Source organism: Bos taurus, chromosome 25 (genome assembly GCF_002263795.3).
Source record: "Bos taurus isolate L1 Dominette 01449 registration number 42190680 breed Hereford chromosome 25, ARS-UCD2.0, whole genome shotgun sequence".
Classification (NCBI taxonomy): Eukaryota; Metazoa; Chordata; class Mammalia; order Artiodactyla; family Bovidae; genus Bos; species Bos taurus.
Window position 1 is genome coordinate 25,265,767 of NC_037352.1, and position 18,433 is coordinate 25,284,199.

An 18,433-nucleotide genomic window follows, 5' to 3' on the forward strand; every position below is an offset into this window, starting at 1 on the left:
GACGGCAGCCCACCAGGCTCCCCCATCCCTGGGATTCTCCAGGCAAGAACACCGGAGTGGGTTGCCATTTCCATCTCCAATGCATGAAAGCGAAAACTGAAAGAGAAGTCGCTCAGTCGTGTCCGACTCTTAACGACCGCATGGACTGCAGCCTACCAGGCTCCTCCGTCCATGGGATTTTCCAGGCAAGATACTGGAGTGGGGTGCCATTGCCTTCTCCGGGAATGCACCATGGATAGATTCAATTCATCCCAGGGCAATATTTGTATTTTCAGAAAGGCCTTTCATGGTGGGGTAGGGATGGACTTTCAAATGAACGCAAGTGAAGAGATTAGTTCATTAACAACCTATGTACCCTTCTCCAGCTTCAATAGTTGTCTACATTCTGCCATTTTTGTTTCCTCTCTTCCCCTAACATTTAAAAAGAAATTGTAGGTATCATATCATTTCACTCATAATTTTTTGCGTGCATCTCTAACAGATAAGAAGTTTGTTTTTATATCATCCCGATGCTGCTATCATATCTGACAATCATTCATTATTATGCTTCAGTACCCAGTCCACATTCAAATATCCCTAACTGCCTAATTTTTAATAGTTAATTTTGGCCACACCATGTGGCATGCAGGATTTTAGTTCCCTGACCAGGGATCGAACCCTCGGCCCCTGCAGTGGAAGAGTCTTAGTCGCTCAGGCATGTCTGACTCTTTGCAGCCCCAAGGACTATAGCCTGTCAGGTTCCTCTGTCCGTGGAATTCTCCAGGCAAGAATACTGGAGTTGGTATAGCCGTTCTCTTCTCTAGGGCATTCTTCCTGACCCAGGTTATCGAACCCAGGTCTCCTGCATTGCAGGCGGATTCTTTACCACCTGAGCCACCAGGGCAGTAGAAGGTGGAGTCTTAACCACTGGACACCAAGGAAGTCCCAACAGTTGATTCGTTTGGATCAGGATACAAACCAAGGCCAAACATGGCAATGGCTTTGAAGTCAAAGATGTGACCTTCGTTTGGGCAACTGAGTCAGTGTAGCCTGATGGCTCCGCCACATGGTAGGGTCTGGGCACCTCTGGCCTGGGGAGCACCCTCAGGCCTGGCGAGCATTCGTGTGTGTGCACGCTAAGTCACTTCATCATGTCTGACTCCTTGCAACCCCATGGACTGTAGCCCACCAGACTCCTCTGCCCATGAGATTCTTCAGGCAAGAATACGGGAGTGGGTTGCCATGCCCTTCTCCAGGGAATCTTCCCGACCCAGGGATTGAACCTGCATCTCTTAAGTCTTCCTGCATTGGCAGGCGGGTTCTTTACCACTAGTGCCATCTGGGAAGCCCTTGGGGACCATGATGGCATCTTAATAGGGTGGCTGGGAGGAAGGGCACTGACCCAGATGCGAAAGAGCCTTCCTTAGGTGTTGACCTTGGGCTTGGTCTGGGCCACTGTCAACTGCTAGAGGGTGCTGTCTGGTGGGTGAGCTGCAGCCTCTAAAGCCTGTGTGCAGAGTCCATGCTTGGGAAGGTAAGGCATGGTCACCTTGAGAGGTCCAGGAAGCTCAGGTTTGAAGCAGGCCCCCAGCCAGCAGAGGACAGAGAGGTGAGCAGAGAATTCCACCTTGAGAGAGGGGGCCCCACAAGGTGTTCAGGCTCCAACCAGAAGGTTGGAATTCAGATGCAGAACAGGGGTAGAAGCTGAGGCCTGTATCTCTGTACTGCACAGACCCGGGGACGAGCTGCTTCTGGGACCAGACAGATGTCTAAGCAGAGAGGGCTGTTCACCCATGTGCATGGGCCAGCCTAGGGCAGCAAGACAAATCCCAGACCCCCTAGAGGGTAGAGCTCTCCTCTCCCACCTCCTGCCTGCCTTGGCCAGGACTGACTTAGTAGCTGAATCTGTTGATTAAAATTCTCAGTCCCAACACTAGTGTTATCAGCCAGGATTCTTTTAGTAACAAAAGACAAGAAAACCCAATTAAATCCAGCTTAAGGACAAAAAGGCGTTCTTTGGCCCATGTTACAGGAGAGTATGAGTTGGCCGCCTTCAGGCATGGCAGGATCCAGGAGTTCACATGATGCCATCAGGAATCTCCTCCCTCTGTGTTGGCATCATTCTCCGGTTCCAAGTGGTGGCCCCGTTGACATTGCTCTTGATTTCAAGAGTGCTTGCAGAAAGCCCCAGGTCTATGGCCCCCTGGCCAGGCCTGGGTTGCGAGTTGGAGCGAGGCCTACATTATCCACATGAAGTGAGGTCAAGGGAAGGGTGGATTCCCAATGAAAAATTGAGGTGCTGGCTAAGGAGGGAAAATCACCAGGGAAAGTACAAAATGAGACCCAGACTAGGTCCTTTTCTTTCCCTCTAAGATCGTGGAAGTCACCTGCCAGTGAACATACTCATCAGCTCCCAGATCTAAACCTACCCCAAGGCTTAATTTCTGAACCAAGCTTCTCTCCTGGCCACGAGATGCTTTTCTTCGGCATTTCTGCCCGGCCATGTACTGAAGCCCTTGCTTTGGTACCCCAACCCCAGACCCCTCAGCCCCACTCCAGGCTCTGCTTCCTTTTGCTGTCTGCAGCAGCACTTGACTCCCACCTTTGAATCCTCCGCTCCCCCTGTGCCCCTCCCTGCCAGTCATCTTTAGGTCCTACCGTTTCCACTGCCCTAATCTGCCTCCTTCCAAGACCAACTCCTCCTTCCCCTGCTGCCTGCTGTCTCCTCCATCTCTCGCTCGGCTCACTCATCTGCTCGGTCCCTCTGTCTCATCGGCAGAGCCATATCGATTGCCCCAGACGTTGTGCTGGGGCCAGGAATCAGACATGCTGTCTGCCCCTGTGAGCTCTTGCCCAGGCAGGTGGGCCCAGGGGGACCCCTGTAAACCACAGTTCGGTGGGACCAGGACAGTGGCGAGGGATGAGCTGAGGGCCTAGCTGCTACAGAATGCTTCAGGGGAGTGACCACAGTCCCCGGCCAGCATGTGCTGCCCCAGACATCCTGGGAAGAGGCTGTGCCCCGGTGGACCGAAGGCAGCTCACAGATTGCAGCTGGCTTACACTGTGTTTTCAAAATTCTTTGGGTTTTATGTGTGTGTGTGTGTGTGTGTGTTTTAAATTATTTATTTATTTGGATGCATTGAGTCTGAGTTGAGGCGCTTGGGCTTCTCTCCAGCTGTAGTATGCAGGCTTAGTTGCCCTGCAGCATGTGGGATCGACCAGGGATTAAACCCACATCCCCTGCGTTGGAATGCAGACTCTCAACCACAGGACCACCAGTGAAAGTGAAAGTCCCTCAGTCATATCCGATTCTTTGTGACCCGTGGACTATACAGTCCACGGAATTCTCCAGGCCACAATACTGGAGTGGGTAGCCTTTCCCTTCTCCAGGGGATCTTCCAAACTCAGGGATCAAACCCAGGTCTCCCACATTGCAGGCAGATTCTTTACCAGCTGAGCCACAAGGGAAGCCCAAGAATACTGGAGGGGTAGCCTATCCCTTCTCCAGGGGATCCTCCTGACCCAGGAATCAAACTGGGGTCTCTTGCATTGCAGGCTAATTCTTTACCAACTGAGCTATCAGGGAAGCCCACAGGACCACCAGGGAAGTCCCCAAAGTTCTTTGAATCAATTCAGTTCAGTTCAGTTCACTCAGTCATCTCTGACTCTTTGCAACCCCATGGACTGCAGCATGTTAGGCTTCCCTGTCCATCACCAACTCCCAGCGCTTTCTTCAAACTCATGTCCATCAAGTTGGTGATGCCATCCAACCATCTCATCCTCTGTCATCACCTTCTCTTCCTGTTTTCAATCTTTCCCAGCATTAGGGTCTTTTCCAATGAGTCAGTTCTTTGCATCAGGTGGTCAAAGGATTGGAGCTTCAGCTTCAGCATCAGTCCTTTCAATGGATCTTCAGGATTGATTTCCTTTAAGATTGACTGGTTTGATCTCCTTGCTGTCCAGGGGACTCTCAAGAGTCTTCCCCAACACCACAGTTGAAAAGCATCAATTCTTTGGTGCTCAGCCTTCTTTATGGTCCAACTTTCACATCCCTAGGTGACTACTGGAAAAACCATAGCTTTGACTGGACGGACCTTTGGTTGGTAAAGTAATGTCTCTGCTTTTTTTTTTTTTAATTACTAACATTTAAAAATTGGTGAGTTTCCATGAAAAATAGGGACCTTTAACTAGAAGATCTGGTGACATCAGGTCACATCCACTCCTGGGAGCTTTGGTGGAGCTGAGTTGGGGCGCGGCAGTTGCCATCACTCTCATGCGTGTCCCCGACACAGTGGCACCGTGGTCCTGACACCACACCACCCCTCCCACTTGACATGTTTCCGTGGGCCCTGCGCAAATGTGCCTCCTCCACTCTCAGAAAACCGGCTCTCTGGTGCGTCCATCCTTACGGAAACTCCATCCCCTCTGGTCCCCGGGGAACTCTTCTCTCCTCTGTGACTTTGCTCCTGCCCTGCCCAGCACGTGGAATGCATAGCCAGTCTTATTACAAACCTTGTCTTTGGAAACTTCGAAGTTCTACTTAAGTCCCTCTTCACCCACCAGCCTCCCGCACACCCCCAGCCTGCCCCAGGCCCCTGCTGATGGTCTCAGCCACCCCTTCTGGGCACCAGATTTCGTGCTTCCCTAGGGTATCCGTCAGTTTCCTGAGCCTCCCATGTCGCGGACAAACAGGTGCCCCTGGCCAAATGTATCCTGCAGGCGTGTTCCATTTGGCGCTCACAACGTTGCACAGCTTGTGAAACATTTGACAACGTGGAAAGCTGGCTTCTGATGAGTGGTGGTATTCCCTCTGTAGTGTCCGCTGGCTGGAGCCCAGTGACTCCTGCAGCCTCTAGACTTGTAGGCAGGTGCTCCCCGGTTCCCATCCCCCCACGTTGGCGGTACTGTAAGCATTTGAGTCTGTGACCCCTAATTATTCAGGCTTTTGTGAACTCCTCAAGGAGAGGAGCCCCGCTTTCCTCTTTTGTGTGTCACACAGGCCAGGATCCTGAGAGGCCCCCATGTGGTCCATGCTGGGTTGGATAAAACTGTAAGAATTGCCAGCTAGGGCCCGAGCCCAGATCAAGGGGAGTCTTTTTTTTTTTTTTTTAATTAAAATATAGTTGATTTACAATATTGTGTTCATTTCAGGTGTACAACAAAGTGATTCAGTTATGTATTAATATATATGTGTGTGTGTGTATGTATTATGTATGAGTATATATAGATGGGCTTCCCAAGTGGTACTAGTGGTAAAGAATCTGCCAATTCAGGAGACACAGAGACTTGGGTCTGATTGCTGGCTCCGGAAGATCCCCTGGAGTAGGAAATGGCAACCCGCTCCAAGATTCTTGCCTGGAAATTTTCATGGACAGAGGAGCCTGGTGGGCTGGAGTCCTTGGGTTTGCAAAGAGTCGGACACGACTGAGTGACTGAATACACACACATGTATATGGATACATACATATATCCATACATATATGCACACACACACATATAGATAGATAAATAGATAGATTCCTTTTCACATTCTTTCCCCTTAAAGGTTATTGCAAAATATCGAGTATCATTACCCATAACCAACAGAAGGTCATTGTTGGTTATCTATTTTATGTGAAACTGAAAGATGTGTCTTGACTCTTTGGGACCCCCTGGGCTATACAGTCCATGGAATTCTCCAGGCCAGAATACTGGAGTGGGTAGCCTCTCCTTTCTCCAGGGGATCTTCCCAACCAAAGGATTGAACCCAAGTCTCCCACCTTACAGGCCTATTCTTTACCAGCTGAGCCACAAGGGCAGCCCAAGAATACTGGTGTGGGTAGCCTATCCCTTCTCCATCAGATTCTTCCCAACCCAGGAATCGAATCAGGGTCTCCTGCATTGCAGGAAGATTCTTTACCAACTGAGCTATCAGAGAAGCCCTTATATAGTAGTATGTATCTATTAATCCCAACTCAAGGAGTATTGACCTAAGTTAGCGAGAGTAATTCTAGGCCCCATCCTAGAACGAATGGGGTTCTCCTGAACCTGCTGCCAACCTGCGGCAGGAACAGGGGTCACTGCACCCAGCCTTAGGGAAGCAGGGGGTCTCTGGCCACCCTACCCCTGAGCAGCCAGTGTCAGCGGGTATAGCCGTCCAGGCAGTAGGTTGGGTACAAGACAAAGATGGCAGCTTCTTGAGCATGTATAATGTGCCAGGCGGCATTCAAAGGACTTTACATACATCAGCTCATTTATTCCAAACTGCAGTGAGATGAGTACTATGGTGGTCAGCTCTATCCTACAGATGGGGAAACTGAGGCGCAGAACAGCTTGCTGGTGGTCACATGACTCCCAGGCAGTCTGGTGCCCATCACCTGGCCCTGCCTTTTAATAGAGGGGCACTGTGGTCCCCGGTGAGCCAGGACCTGCCTAGGGCAGCTATCCCTGCCCTGGCTCCATCCTGCCAGATGGCCTAAATTTTTAAGAGAAGCCAAAAATGCACATTGTTATGTGAACGCTCTCAGTTTTTGGACAGCATCAGCTGGTTCTGAACATTTAACTCCTCTGTGGGCCGAACCAGCCCAGGGTCAGCCACAGGGGCTCCAGTTAGTGACCCCGTCTGTCACATCCCATCCCCGTCCTTCCTCCTCTGTGACTTTGGGCGGGGGCGGGGGAAGGGGTCAGTCATTGGCTCCCAGCCTGGCTTGTAGTAGGTTATCTGCAGCTTGTAATGTGTCACATGCCCCACCATCTTCATCAAGTTACTGTGTCACAAAGAAGGGTTTTCATTGGTCTTCCTCCCAAGGGACAGACGAAGGGTCATTGAGATCTCATCCCCAATAAAGCATTCTAGTTCAGGTGCTCCAGGAGGGAGCAGCTTTAGTTCTCAGAGCCCGGTCTTAAGATAGATAGTAATAGGCCCGTTTCCCCGTCCTCGAAGGCCTCCATCCAGGCGAGGACAGGTTGGCACGTGGGCCCACAAGGTCGTTGGCGTGGGGGTCCCAGTGCACACTCAGCTCTGAGAGCCCAGAGGAGGACCCTCGACCCAACCTAAGGAGGCAGGCGGGGCAGGTGGGGAAGGCCGGGGGCTTCCCAGAGGAGTCAGCTCCCGAGCTGGGTCCTGAAGCCTGCATGATGGCTGTCTAGGGGGCAGCGGCTCACCCCCCAAAGGCCCCCATCCCCAGAAAGCCTCGCAATCATCCCTCAGCCCCTTGGCCCCTTCTGTTCGGGACCCAGCACTCCTGGGCAAAGAGAGCAGTGAAGGATGGAAGCTCGTCTTCTCCCTGTGCATCGGGGCCAGCCCGAGCGCCCAGCAGGAGACAGAACAGCTGGGCTGGGGGGCTGCCTGGGCTGTGCACGAGTGAGGTCCAACGGCACACAGCTGGCTTGGCTCCACTCGTGTCCCCATACCAGTGAAGGCTTTGCCTTAAAGCTGCAGTCTCCAACCTTTTTGGCACCAGGGACCAGTTTCCTGGAAAACAGTTTTTCCACAGACTGGGGGTCGGGGGGTGGGGCTAGGTTTCAGGATGATTCAAACACATTACATGTATTGTGCACTTTATTTCTATTATTATTAACATCAGCTCCACCTCAGATCATCAGGCATTAGATCCCAGAGGTGGCGGACCCCGGCAGTGGACCCTCCCTGGCATCCAGCAAGTGGGCCTAGCCAACGCTCTGCTCCAAATGATTTCCTTCCGGCTTTGCTGCCTGTGCCCAGGGCCAGGTATCAGTCTCTAGGCAAAGTGTGTTGTGAGCACAAGAGCCCCCGCCTCTGCTAGGCTTGTTGTCATGATGAAACCAATCCGCCATCAATCTTCCCTGAGCAATTCGTGTGCTCATTGGAAGAGACATGTCATTCGACCCCAGGGCCAAGGAGGGATGTGGCCTTACCGAGTCAATTCAATCACTTAGATCAAAATGATATTAATATTGTTGGGTTCAAATGCATTACAGTCCCAGCGTGATTGGTTCTGGGCAGCTGGAAAGAAGGGTAAAGCCCTTTTTTGGACAAGGAATGGTGCTCCCCTCCACCACGTGCCAGTCACAGAGTTTCAGTGTCCTTTTGAAAATGCATTGCAAAAGGGGTTTGAGGCAGCGTCAACAAAGGGCATAGCAATAACTCTAGTTAAACGAGGAAGAAAATGTGAGCACCAAGGGACAAGTACACACACACACAAGTACACACACACACACACACACACACACACACACACACACACACACAAATGATTCTCGAGGGTAAGGTCATCCGCAGAATGGAATTTCACCTGGAATTCTTGGAAGCCAAGGCAAAGGAGGAAATAGGACTAGAGCCCTCTGGTTGGAAGGAGGAAGCAGGCTCGTTCTTTAGCAGCAAGAGAATTTTCCCCTGGATTTATTCCCAAAGGCACCCTTCATCCAGAGCTTCACTGCGGGGGTGCCGACGAGTACAGACCTGCAAAATCTCAACCCCGTCTTCCCCACGCCTCAGAAGTGTATCTCAGATGGCTTCCGACCACGTGCTTGAGCTGTGACGGTTGCATCAATATGTACATAAATACGTAGGAAAAGTCTGCAAGGACGGGAGCATGGGCATGCCCCCCCACCCCCGCCAGCACCCACTTCGATTGCCTCTGGGGAGTGAGGAGGAGTCAGGATGGGAGTGTGAGACTCTTGGTCCATGAGGACTAATTGAAAAATAGAAGTAGGAGCTTAGAGTGCACCCAAAGCAAGTGATTCTGCCAGCGGCCAGGCAGGCACAACCGAGACCAAGGCCTTCTCCAGGTCTGGCTTGACCCAGAGAGAGATGGCAGTAGGAGATTGGGGTGCCAGTGAGAGTGGCTCTCTGTGCACCAGCTGTGTGACCTCAGGGAAGGCTGAGCCTCAGTTTCTTCATCTATCAATGGGCCCTAATGTCCACCCTGGAGTTGTTTGAAGGACAGCATGGGACAATGTGTGTGGCCTTTCATGTTTCACACTTGGCATCCCCAGATGCTGTTCCCCACCCAGGATCCCACCCTGGTGTTGCTTGGGTCAGATTCACCTACAGATATGGCTTGTTTGATCTGGAGGGTGTTGGAACTTTGGCAGATTTAAACACCATCAGGCAGGGGGTGTGAGCCTCTCAGTTCCCCAGGACCCCCACCACTCCCGCTGGCCTCAAACCTAACCTTCTCTCTCCTACCTGTCCAGTCCTGTGAGCACTGGTGGTCCCAGCCTGCCCCAGCCTGCCACCCCTCTCTATTCCCACTCAGCCAGGCTTCTTTTTATTTCATGTATTTATTTGGCTGCCTTGGGTCTTAGCTGTGACATGCAGGATCCTCACTGCCTCACTTTTGTTGTGGCCCACAGGCTCCCTAGTTGCGGCCATCAGCTCAGTAGTTGCAACACACAGGCTTAGTTTTGACATGCAAGAGCTTAGCTCCCCAACCAGGGACTGAACCCACGTCCCCTGCATTGCAAGGTGGATTCATAACCCTTGGACCACCAAGGAAGTCCCTCGGCCAGGCTTCTTGGAGAGAGCTGAGATCAGGAGGGGCTCTAGATGGTGCGCAGATGGTCAGCGAGCCCATTGTGGAGACCAGGCATCTCCTGATGGGATCCAGGATACCCACCTCGTGACTGTGGGACTGAAAAGCGTGCTCCCCACCCCCTCCCCCCACCTCTTTCAGTGACAGCGTGTCTTCTCCAGATGTTTGCACGGCGGTAATTTTGCAGAAGTACTCACTGGAAGCTGCCCGGGCTGTCCTTCTCCAGTAGCTATTTCCTGATTAATTCACAGCACGCGCTTGCTCTGCGCCTCCGCTAAACAGAGAACACATCCATATAAACGTGTAAAAGGGTGCTCTGAGAATCGACTTTTCTGACAGGCAGCAAATAGCAGCCTGCCATCCCACAACTGGACGATTGAAGCCGGGTTCCTGTTGTCTAACGGTTCTCATCCCAAATTGCTCCGGAAACCTTCAGAACAGTAGCTCAGTGAGCTACGAATTTAGTTAGAGCTTCCCTGCCCGGCTTTCAGGAAGGCAAAAGGGGGGGAAATGAGTCTACATGGACACATCTGGGAGTCTCCGATCTCACATCCCAAGAGTAGATCAGAAGGCAAAGCAAGACGGAACACGGTCTGGGGTTGAAACCAACAGGCTGCCATTTTTCTGATCAGGTTTGTTCTCTGAGGATTGTTAGCAGCGCTATCCGGGGAGAAGAGTGGCTGTGTTGATTCGTTTGTAATTCCAAAATGATGGCCGAGCAAAAACTGTGTGCCAGGTGCTTGCTGGGCCCTTGGATGAGACTGGTAGCACCTCTGCTGTCTCAGAGCTGGTTTATTTATTTTTTAATTGTGGTCTTCGTTGCGGCGAGGGCTTTTCTCCAGTTGTGGCAAGCAGGGGCTCCTCTCTAGTTGTGGTGGCTTCTGTCGTTGTGGTCAGTGGGCTCAAGGGTGTGTGGGCTTCAGGAGTTGCAGCTCTCAGGCTCTAAAGCACAGACTCCGTAGTTGTAGCATACTGGCTTAGTTGCTTCACGATATGTGGGGTCTTCCTGGGTCAGGGATTGAGCCCATGTCTCCTGCATTGGCAGGCGGATTCTTTACCACTGAGCCACCAGGGAAGCCCTGGAGCTTAAGTTTGAGTGTGTGTGGCATGCTCAGTCATGGCCAACTCTTTGCAACCCCATGGACTGTTTGGCACCAGGCTCCTCTGCCCATGGGATTTCCCAGGCAAGAATACTGGAGTGAGTTGCCATTTCCTCCTGCAAGGATCTTCCTGACCTAGGGATCAAGCTCGGTCTCCTGGCTTGCAGGCAGATTTTTTTTTTTACCACTTGAGCCATCAGGGCAACCCTAACTTTGAGTGGGGGAGACAATAAATAAATTAGAAAGCTGATGAACAAGACCATGTCACAGACAGGAAGAAAATAATACAGGACCATGGGCTAGAAAGGGGATTGGATGGGGTGGGGCCTGCTTTAGGGAGAGCAGCAACATCTCTTTGAAGACAAGGAGGAGCCAGCCTTGCAGGTCTCTGGGACAGAATGTGCCAGACAGTTGCCCAGGTCCCGAGGTGGCCTTGAGCTCCACAGAATCACGGAGCAGCAATTGGAGTCGTGTGTTGGGAGGAGGAAAGGAAGGGGAGAGAGAGGTCATCATGGGACCAGATCACACAGGCTATGTTGACTCCTGAAGGGAGCTGGCATTTATTCTCAGAGTGATAGGAAATCGTGGCGTGGTTTTAAGCAGCGGCTGCCATGATCTGATTTGTTTTTGTCGTTGCTGTTTTGTTCTGTTTTCTGGACATACCACACAGCCTGTGGAATCCTAGATCCCTGACCAGGAATTGAACCCGGGACCCCTGCAGTGGAAGTGCAGAGTCCTAACCACTGGACCACTACGGAATCCCCTAGTGATTTAAGTTGCTTTTTAAGAAGGACTGGCTGCAGAAAATGAAATGTGTGTGCTGGGGTGGGTTGGGGGCGGGTGTGTGACAGTGCAGAGTGGAAACACAGAGACCAATTAGGAGGCTACAGTTGTTGTCTCTGGGAGAGATGGTGGTGGCCCGGGCTAGGAGGCAGTGGCCACCCGGGAAGAAGAGGTCAGATTAGGGAGGGCTTTGGGAGGTGGAGCCATGGGAGCTTCTGATGGATTGGATGTGTGTGTGAAAGAGCAAGAGGGCTCAAGGACTCCTAGGTCTGGGGCAGTTGGTTGAATGAAGGAACCATTTTTAAGATGGATGAAGATGAGGTTTGGGAAAAGTAAACTGATCTTTCTGTTCGGGGCATGTTAAGGTTTGAGATGCTTGTTAGATATGCAGGAGGAGTAGTCACGTGGTCACTGGGGTCGGATAGAGAGGCCAGAATTGGAGATTAGAACAGTCAGGAGTCCAGTGTCCAAACAGCACTGTTTACATTAGCCAAGACACGGAAGCAACCTACATGTCCATTGACAGAGACTGGATTTAAAAATATATATATATATATCAGATCAGATCAGTTGCTCAGTCGTGTCCGACTCTTTGCGACCCCATGAATCGCAGCACGCCAGGCCTCCCTGTCCCTCACCAACTCCTGGAGTTCACTCAGACTCATGTCCATCAAGTCAGTGATGCCATCCAGCCATCTTATCCTCTGTTGTCCCCTTCTCCTCTTGCCCCCAATCCCTCCCAGCATCAGAGTCTTTTCCAATGAGTCAACTCTTTGCATGAGGTGGCCAAAGTACTGGAGTTTCAGCTTTATCATCATTCCTTCCAAAGAAATCCCAGGGCTGATCTCCTTTAGGATGGACTGGTTGGATCTCCTTGCAGTCCAAGGGACTCTCAAGAGTCTTCAACACCACAGTTCAAAAGCATCAATTCTTCAGCGCTCAGCCTTCTTCACAGTCCAACTCTCACATCCATATATATATATGTCATATATATATCAAATGATATATATGTCATATACACACACACACACACACAATGGCAACCCACTCCAGTGTTCTTACCTGAATAATTCCATGAACAGAGGAGCCTGACAGGCTACAGTCCATGGGGTCACAGGAGTCTGACACGACTTAGCAACTAAACCACCACACTCACAAGGGAATACTACTCAGCCATAAAAAGAATGAAATAATGCTGTTTGCAGCCATATGGATGGACTTAGAGATTATCATACTAAGTGAAGTGAAACCTTTGTTGTGCTTTACTCGCTTAGTCATGACTGACTCTTTTGTGATCCCATGGGCTGTAGCGCCCAGGCTCCTCTGTCCATGGGATTTTCTGGGCAAAATTATTGGAGTGGATTGCCATTTCCTCCTCCAAGGGATCTTCCCAACTCAGCGATCGAACCCATGTCTCCACGTCTCCTGCAGTGCAGGCGGATTCTTTATTGCTGAGCCACTGGGGAAGCCCAAAGTAAAGTCAAGAGAAAGACAAACATCATATGGTATCACTTACGTGGAATCTAAAAAGTGATACAAATGCATTTATTCATCAAACAGAAACAGACTGATGAACATAGAGAACAAACTTGTGGTTACCAAAGGGGAAAGGGAGTGGGAAAGGATGAATTAGGAGTTTGGGATTAACGGGTACAAACTGCTATATATAACATGGATAAACAACAAGGACCCACTGTATAGCACAGAGAACTATATTTACTATTTTGCAATAAAACATAATGCAAAAGAATCTGGAAAAGATATATACATATATAAGTGAATCACTTTGCTGTACACCTGAAACCAATACAACGTTGTAAATCAACTATACTCCAGTAAGATAAATTAAGTAGTTGGGAGTCACCAACGCGAGGATGAAATTTAGGGCCTTGGGCCTGAGTGGGACCACCTAGTGAGACAACACAGGAAAATCAGGAGGCCGGGACCTGCCCAGCCAGTCAAGGAGCAGCAGGGAGCCTGGGCTGCTGTGAGAACAGGAAGCAGGGGGATGACCTAAGGACTGAGAACTTCCCAGTGTGTCTGGTCACCTGCTGGACCCTAAGACGGGTTGTCCAAACCAGGGCACCCTTGGGAGTGGAAGGAGGGCCCTGTGAGTGATAGACCAGGACAAGAATCAATCGGAATCATCCAGACAACAAGGATGATTGTTATCATCCCAGTTACTGGCAGCCTTGGCAGGGTGGGTTCATGCGGAGGGGAGGAGGCAAAGGCTGACTGAGGGAGGTGCAGCCTCCCAGAGTCTGCTGTGAAGGTGGATGGACAGACAGACTGTGGGGTACCCCAGAATAGACTGCTGCTCCTCAGCAATAAGAAGGTATAAAACTCTTCACGTCGGCAACATGGATGAATCTCGGAGATATTATGCTGGGGGAAAGAAACCAGACCCCCAGGCCCCATGGAGGTCATAGTGTGTGAGTCCTTTTGTATAAAAATTCTAGAAAATGCAAACTAATCTGTAGTGACAGAAGGCTGGTGGGTGGTTGCCTAGGGGTGGGGTGGGAGGGATTACGAAGGGGTATGAGGAAGCCTTCAGGTAATGATCGTGGCTGTATATGTGTTAAAACTCAAGTTGTATTTGTTGTTCAGCTGCTAAGTTGTGTCCGACTCTTCGCGACCCCATGGACTGCAGCGCTCCAGGCTTCCCTGTCCTTCACTATCTCCCGGATCTTGCTGAAACTTATGTCTATTAAGTCGTTGAAGCCATCCAACCATCTCATCCTCTGTTGCCCCTTCTCCTCCTGCCCTTTGTCTTTCCCGGCATCCGGGTCTTTTCCAGTGAGTCAGCTCTTCGCATCAGGTGGCCAAAGTATTGGAGCTTCAGCTTCAGCATCAGTCCTTCCAATGAATATTCAGGGTTGGTTTCCTTTAGGATTGACTGGTTTGGTCTCCTTGCTGCCTAAGTTGTATGCTTTACTATTTATTTTTAATTGAAGTATAGTTGATTTACAGTGTTGTTTTAGTTTCAGATGTAAAGCACAGTGGTTCAAATATATATATATATATACATATATATACATATAAAAGATTATATATGTTATACCCTTTTACAGATTCTTTTCACTTATAGGTTATTACAAAATATTGAATGTAGTCCTCTGTGCTTTAAGTAGATCCTTGTTGGTTATCTATTTTATATATAGTTGTGTGTATGTGCTAATCTCAAGCTCTGAATTTATCCTTCCATCGCTCCTTTCCCATTTGGTAAATGTAAGTTTGTCTTCTCCGTCTATGGGTCTGTTTCTGTTTTGCAAATAAGTTCATGTGTTCTTTTTTTTAGATTCCACATGTAGGTGATATCATATGATATTTGTCTTTCTCTGTCTTACTTCACTTTGTATAATATTCTCTAGGTTCATCCATGTTGCTGCAAATGGCATTACTTCATTCTTTTTTTATGACTAATATTCCATTATATATATACTTCTAGCACATCTTCTTTATCCGTTAAGTTGTACACTTTAAATATATCCAGTTTACTGTATGAGGTAGGTATTACATTCCTCAAGAAAGCTGTTTATTAAAACTGTTTTTGTGTAAAAAAGAATGACCAAATAGGGCAGTAGTAGAAGGTGTGGTTCGATTTTAAGTGTGAAGCGTTGTTGCCTGATGTGGGGCACACGTGTGAGGAGAGGGGGAGAGAGAAGACCAGGCAGGGACCCTCTTGTGAAGGTCATTTTGTGTCATGCTGAAAGTGAAAGTCGCTCAGTTGTGTCTGACTCTTTGCGACCCATGGACTATACAGTCCACGGAATTCTCCAGGCCAGAATGCTGGAGTGGGTAGCCTTTCCCTTCTCCGGGTGATCTTCCCAACCCAGGATCGAACCCAGGTCTCCCGCACTTCAGGTGGTTACCAGGGGTTCAGAGTTCATCTCACGTGCCTGTCATCCTTCAGCTTCTGTGTGCAAAGAAACCATCCAGATTATCCGTCACAAGTGAAGTGCCCACACTGCATCCTCTGGGCTCCCCTCTGATTGCAGCCACAGTGAGTTGAGACAGTTTCTGGGCATGCCAACTGGGCACCACCCCCAGTGCCTCCAGGCTCTCAGCCTTGCTGCTTGGGTCCTTTCCCCAAAGCCACCAGAGGGCTCAGCCTGTGGACGTGGCGGGGCATCAGTGCCCCCTGGGGCAGCCGTCAACCGCAGGGAAGGGGGTCAGTGGATAAATGTCCAACCCCCCACCTTTGGAGGGACATTTCTGAGATTCTTTCTGCAGGTTGCTTACAGTGTCCTAGCTGGAGGGAGCCCCAGTTGCCCACAGCAGTGACCAGCCCGAAAACCTTTTTGCAGTCTCACCTGCCCTACCTGACTCTCCCTCAAAGGAGCAGCTGCCCATAAGCTACCTGCACTCAAATCCTTGTCTCAGGCTCTGCTTTCAGAGCCCCCAAAATACGGCCCCCCTGGGACCTAGGACGCCTGCATTTCATGTGCCTGCCCAGCTTTTCTGGTGCAGGAGGCCCAGAACCCATACTTTAAGGAACTATAGGCGGCAAAAACACATGAAGGATTTCACAAAGGGATGTGATGGGGCCAGATCCAGCTCTTGTAGGAAATTAACTCTGGTGGCAATGTGAAGCTGAGGATGAAGGAGCAAGAGACAGGAAGCAGGCAGACCAATTAGCAGGCTATTACCCGTGTCCCAGCAGGAGGTAATGATGACGAAGATGGCAACAGAGGAGCCTCTTTGTGAAAGGCCTTTGATTTATAGCGTATGGAACCCTTTGCACCGAAATGAGATAGAGCCTGATTTAATAGACCTAGTGCTGTGGTCTCAGAAAGCTCACGTTTTTAGCATCCCACATTTCTCTTTTTCATCTGCTACTTTTTTTTTTTTTTGGCTTCACTGGGTTTTCATTGATGCACTGTGGACTTTCTCTAGTTGTGGCAAGTGGGGGTGACTCTCTAGTTGTGGTGCGTGGGCTTCTCATTGCAGTGGCTTCCCTTGATGCAGAGCACAGGCTCTAGGCAGACAGGCTTCAGTCATTGTCCACATGGCTTAGTTGCCCCACCATATATGGAATTGTCCCAGATTGGGGATCAAACCCGTGACCCCGGCACTGGCAGGCAGCATCTTAAACAGTGGACCACCAGGGCAGTCCCTCATCAGCTGCTTTCAAAACTTGATACATCAGTGCAATGCCACGCACCTTCATTTTGTGAAATTTTATCTTTTTAGGACTTTGACATTGGGGCTAAGAACGTGAAGCTTTATGTCAACAAAAAACTCATCTTTGACGGCAAGTTAGACAAAGGAGGTGGGGAGGCCCCACAGAGCATCCTGGTGGGGCTGCAGGATGAGAGGATGGAAGAGAGCGATGCTGCCCTCTTGGAAGAAAGCAGAGGTGTCCGCAAGACGCCCGGAACCGAGGGGGACGAGGAACTCCGTGCCAGTCACTCGCAGCCAGCTGGAGCAGGAGAGGATGTGAAGGTTTCTTCACAAGGAAATTTATTTGTTGGAAGGATGAATTCTCCTGACAGCGTGAAAGACAGTTTGTCCCAGTTAGAGGAGGAGCTCAGCAATTTAGCCGCCCCATCCTCGACAGGGGGCGAGCCCAGGGGTCCTCCCCACTGCCCCTCTGTGGAGTGCCCTCCTCCTCCTGACCAGGAGCTCTCACTGCTCCAACAGCTGGAAAACCTCACGGGCAGAAAAGTCTCTGAGCCACCAGGGAAAACCCCATCCTGGTTACAACCTTCTCCCGCGGGGAAAGGCAGGAAGCCGGGAGGCCCGAAGTTGAAACCCCTCTGGCTGAGTCCAGAGAAGCCGCTGGACTGGAGAGACGAGCTTCCGTCAGACGATGTCATGGGCGAGGGGCCTGGAGGGTCCAAGGCCAGGGATAAAGGCTCCAGACGTGAGCAAGGGCGGGTGAACAGCTGGAATGTCATCACCGCTGAGAGAGCTCAGAGGACGACCCCCAAAGTCCACGGTGATGACTTTGACATCTTTAACCAGCCCCCCCACAGGGAGCAGCCTGCCAGTGGGAGGAGGGGCCTGAGGAGGGATGCTCTCAGCCTCAGTCATGGTGACAGCCAGCCAGCCAGCAGAGGTAAGTTCCAGAACCCGTCTGACTCACTGGGTCTATCTCACTGGAGCCAGGGGCGCTAACTGGCATGAAGCTGTATTACTTCCTGGACCTCAGTTCCCCCACCTGCAAAACAGGAAGGTTCTTGTCAACCGAGGGTCACAGATTCCCTGTCTCAGGGCCACAGGGGTAGTAGCAGTGAGTGAAGAGGGTAAGGCACACTTTGCCTGTGAAACCCACAGGTGTGTTTGTCACTGGCTCCAAGATACATTCCTTTGTCCATTTTTCTTGCCGACCGTGGCTTTTCCAATCTAGTCTGTTATCTAACCTCTGATAGAGACTTTTGGTCTCTAATTACCTCACTTTATTCTTAACTGTACTGTTAGGAAAATAATGCAAGTGTGATGATAAATAGCAATTGATTCTTGCCTTGGAGTTGGAAGGACTATAGGGAGTGGTGAGGACTGTGGCAAACTGGAGAGCACAGACCCATATAAAGGGGGCTTTTTGGCATTCAGAAATAGAAGCCCAGGGCTTCCCTGGTGGTCCAGTGGTTGAGAATCTACCTTGTCATGCAAGGGACATGGGTTCGATTCCTGGTCAGGGAACTAAGATCCCACATGACACAGAGCAACAGGCCCATGGGCTACAACGAAAGATCTCACATAATGCAACTAAGACTGAAGGCAGCCAAATAAATAAATATTAAAAGAAAAAGAAATACAAGGCCCTTGGGCCAGATCTCCCTTTTCCTTTTATCAAGATAAATCAAAATTGTAGAATATTCTTATTTTTCAACATTGACCACTGATAGAGATTATTTTTAAAACCACTGTTTGGGTCCAAACAAACAAAAAAAATCCACATCTGGTAGCAGGATTCACCTGTTTTGTGAACTTTGCAATAGATTATCTCTAAGAGATCTGAAAGGAGATGGGTTTGCACTGAATATTTGCACTCAGATTTGGCTACCAGGACAAAATGTCGCAGAGCAACACGAGTCAAACCACTTGAATTCAGACTCAGCTACTTGTAGACCT

At 50.1% G+C, this 18,433-nt stretch overlaps 1 protein-coding gene and 1 non-coding gene across 6 annotated transcripts in view; one reads left to right on the top strand and one right to left on the bottom strand.

Annotated features, from left to right (window-relative positions):
* Positions 1 to 18,433, top strand: part of KATNIP (katanin interacting protein) — a 239,203-nt gene that overhangs the window by 175,721 nt on the left and 45,049 nt on the right. For all 5 annotated transcript variants that reach the window (XM_024985088.2, XM_059881579.1, XM_059881580.1 and 2 more), the window contains one exon: positions 16,550 to 17,417. In XM_024985088.2, the coding sequence (XP_024840856.1) occupies positions 16,550 to 17,417 (868 nt within the window). The remainder of the gene's footprint in view (positions 1 to 16,549; positions 17,418 to 18,433) is intronic.
* Positions 11,259 to 11,331, bottom strand: TRNAG-UCC (transfer RNA glycine (anticodon UCC)). Its single transcript has one exon. It is a non-coding gene; the product is annotated as a tRNA-Gly (tRNA).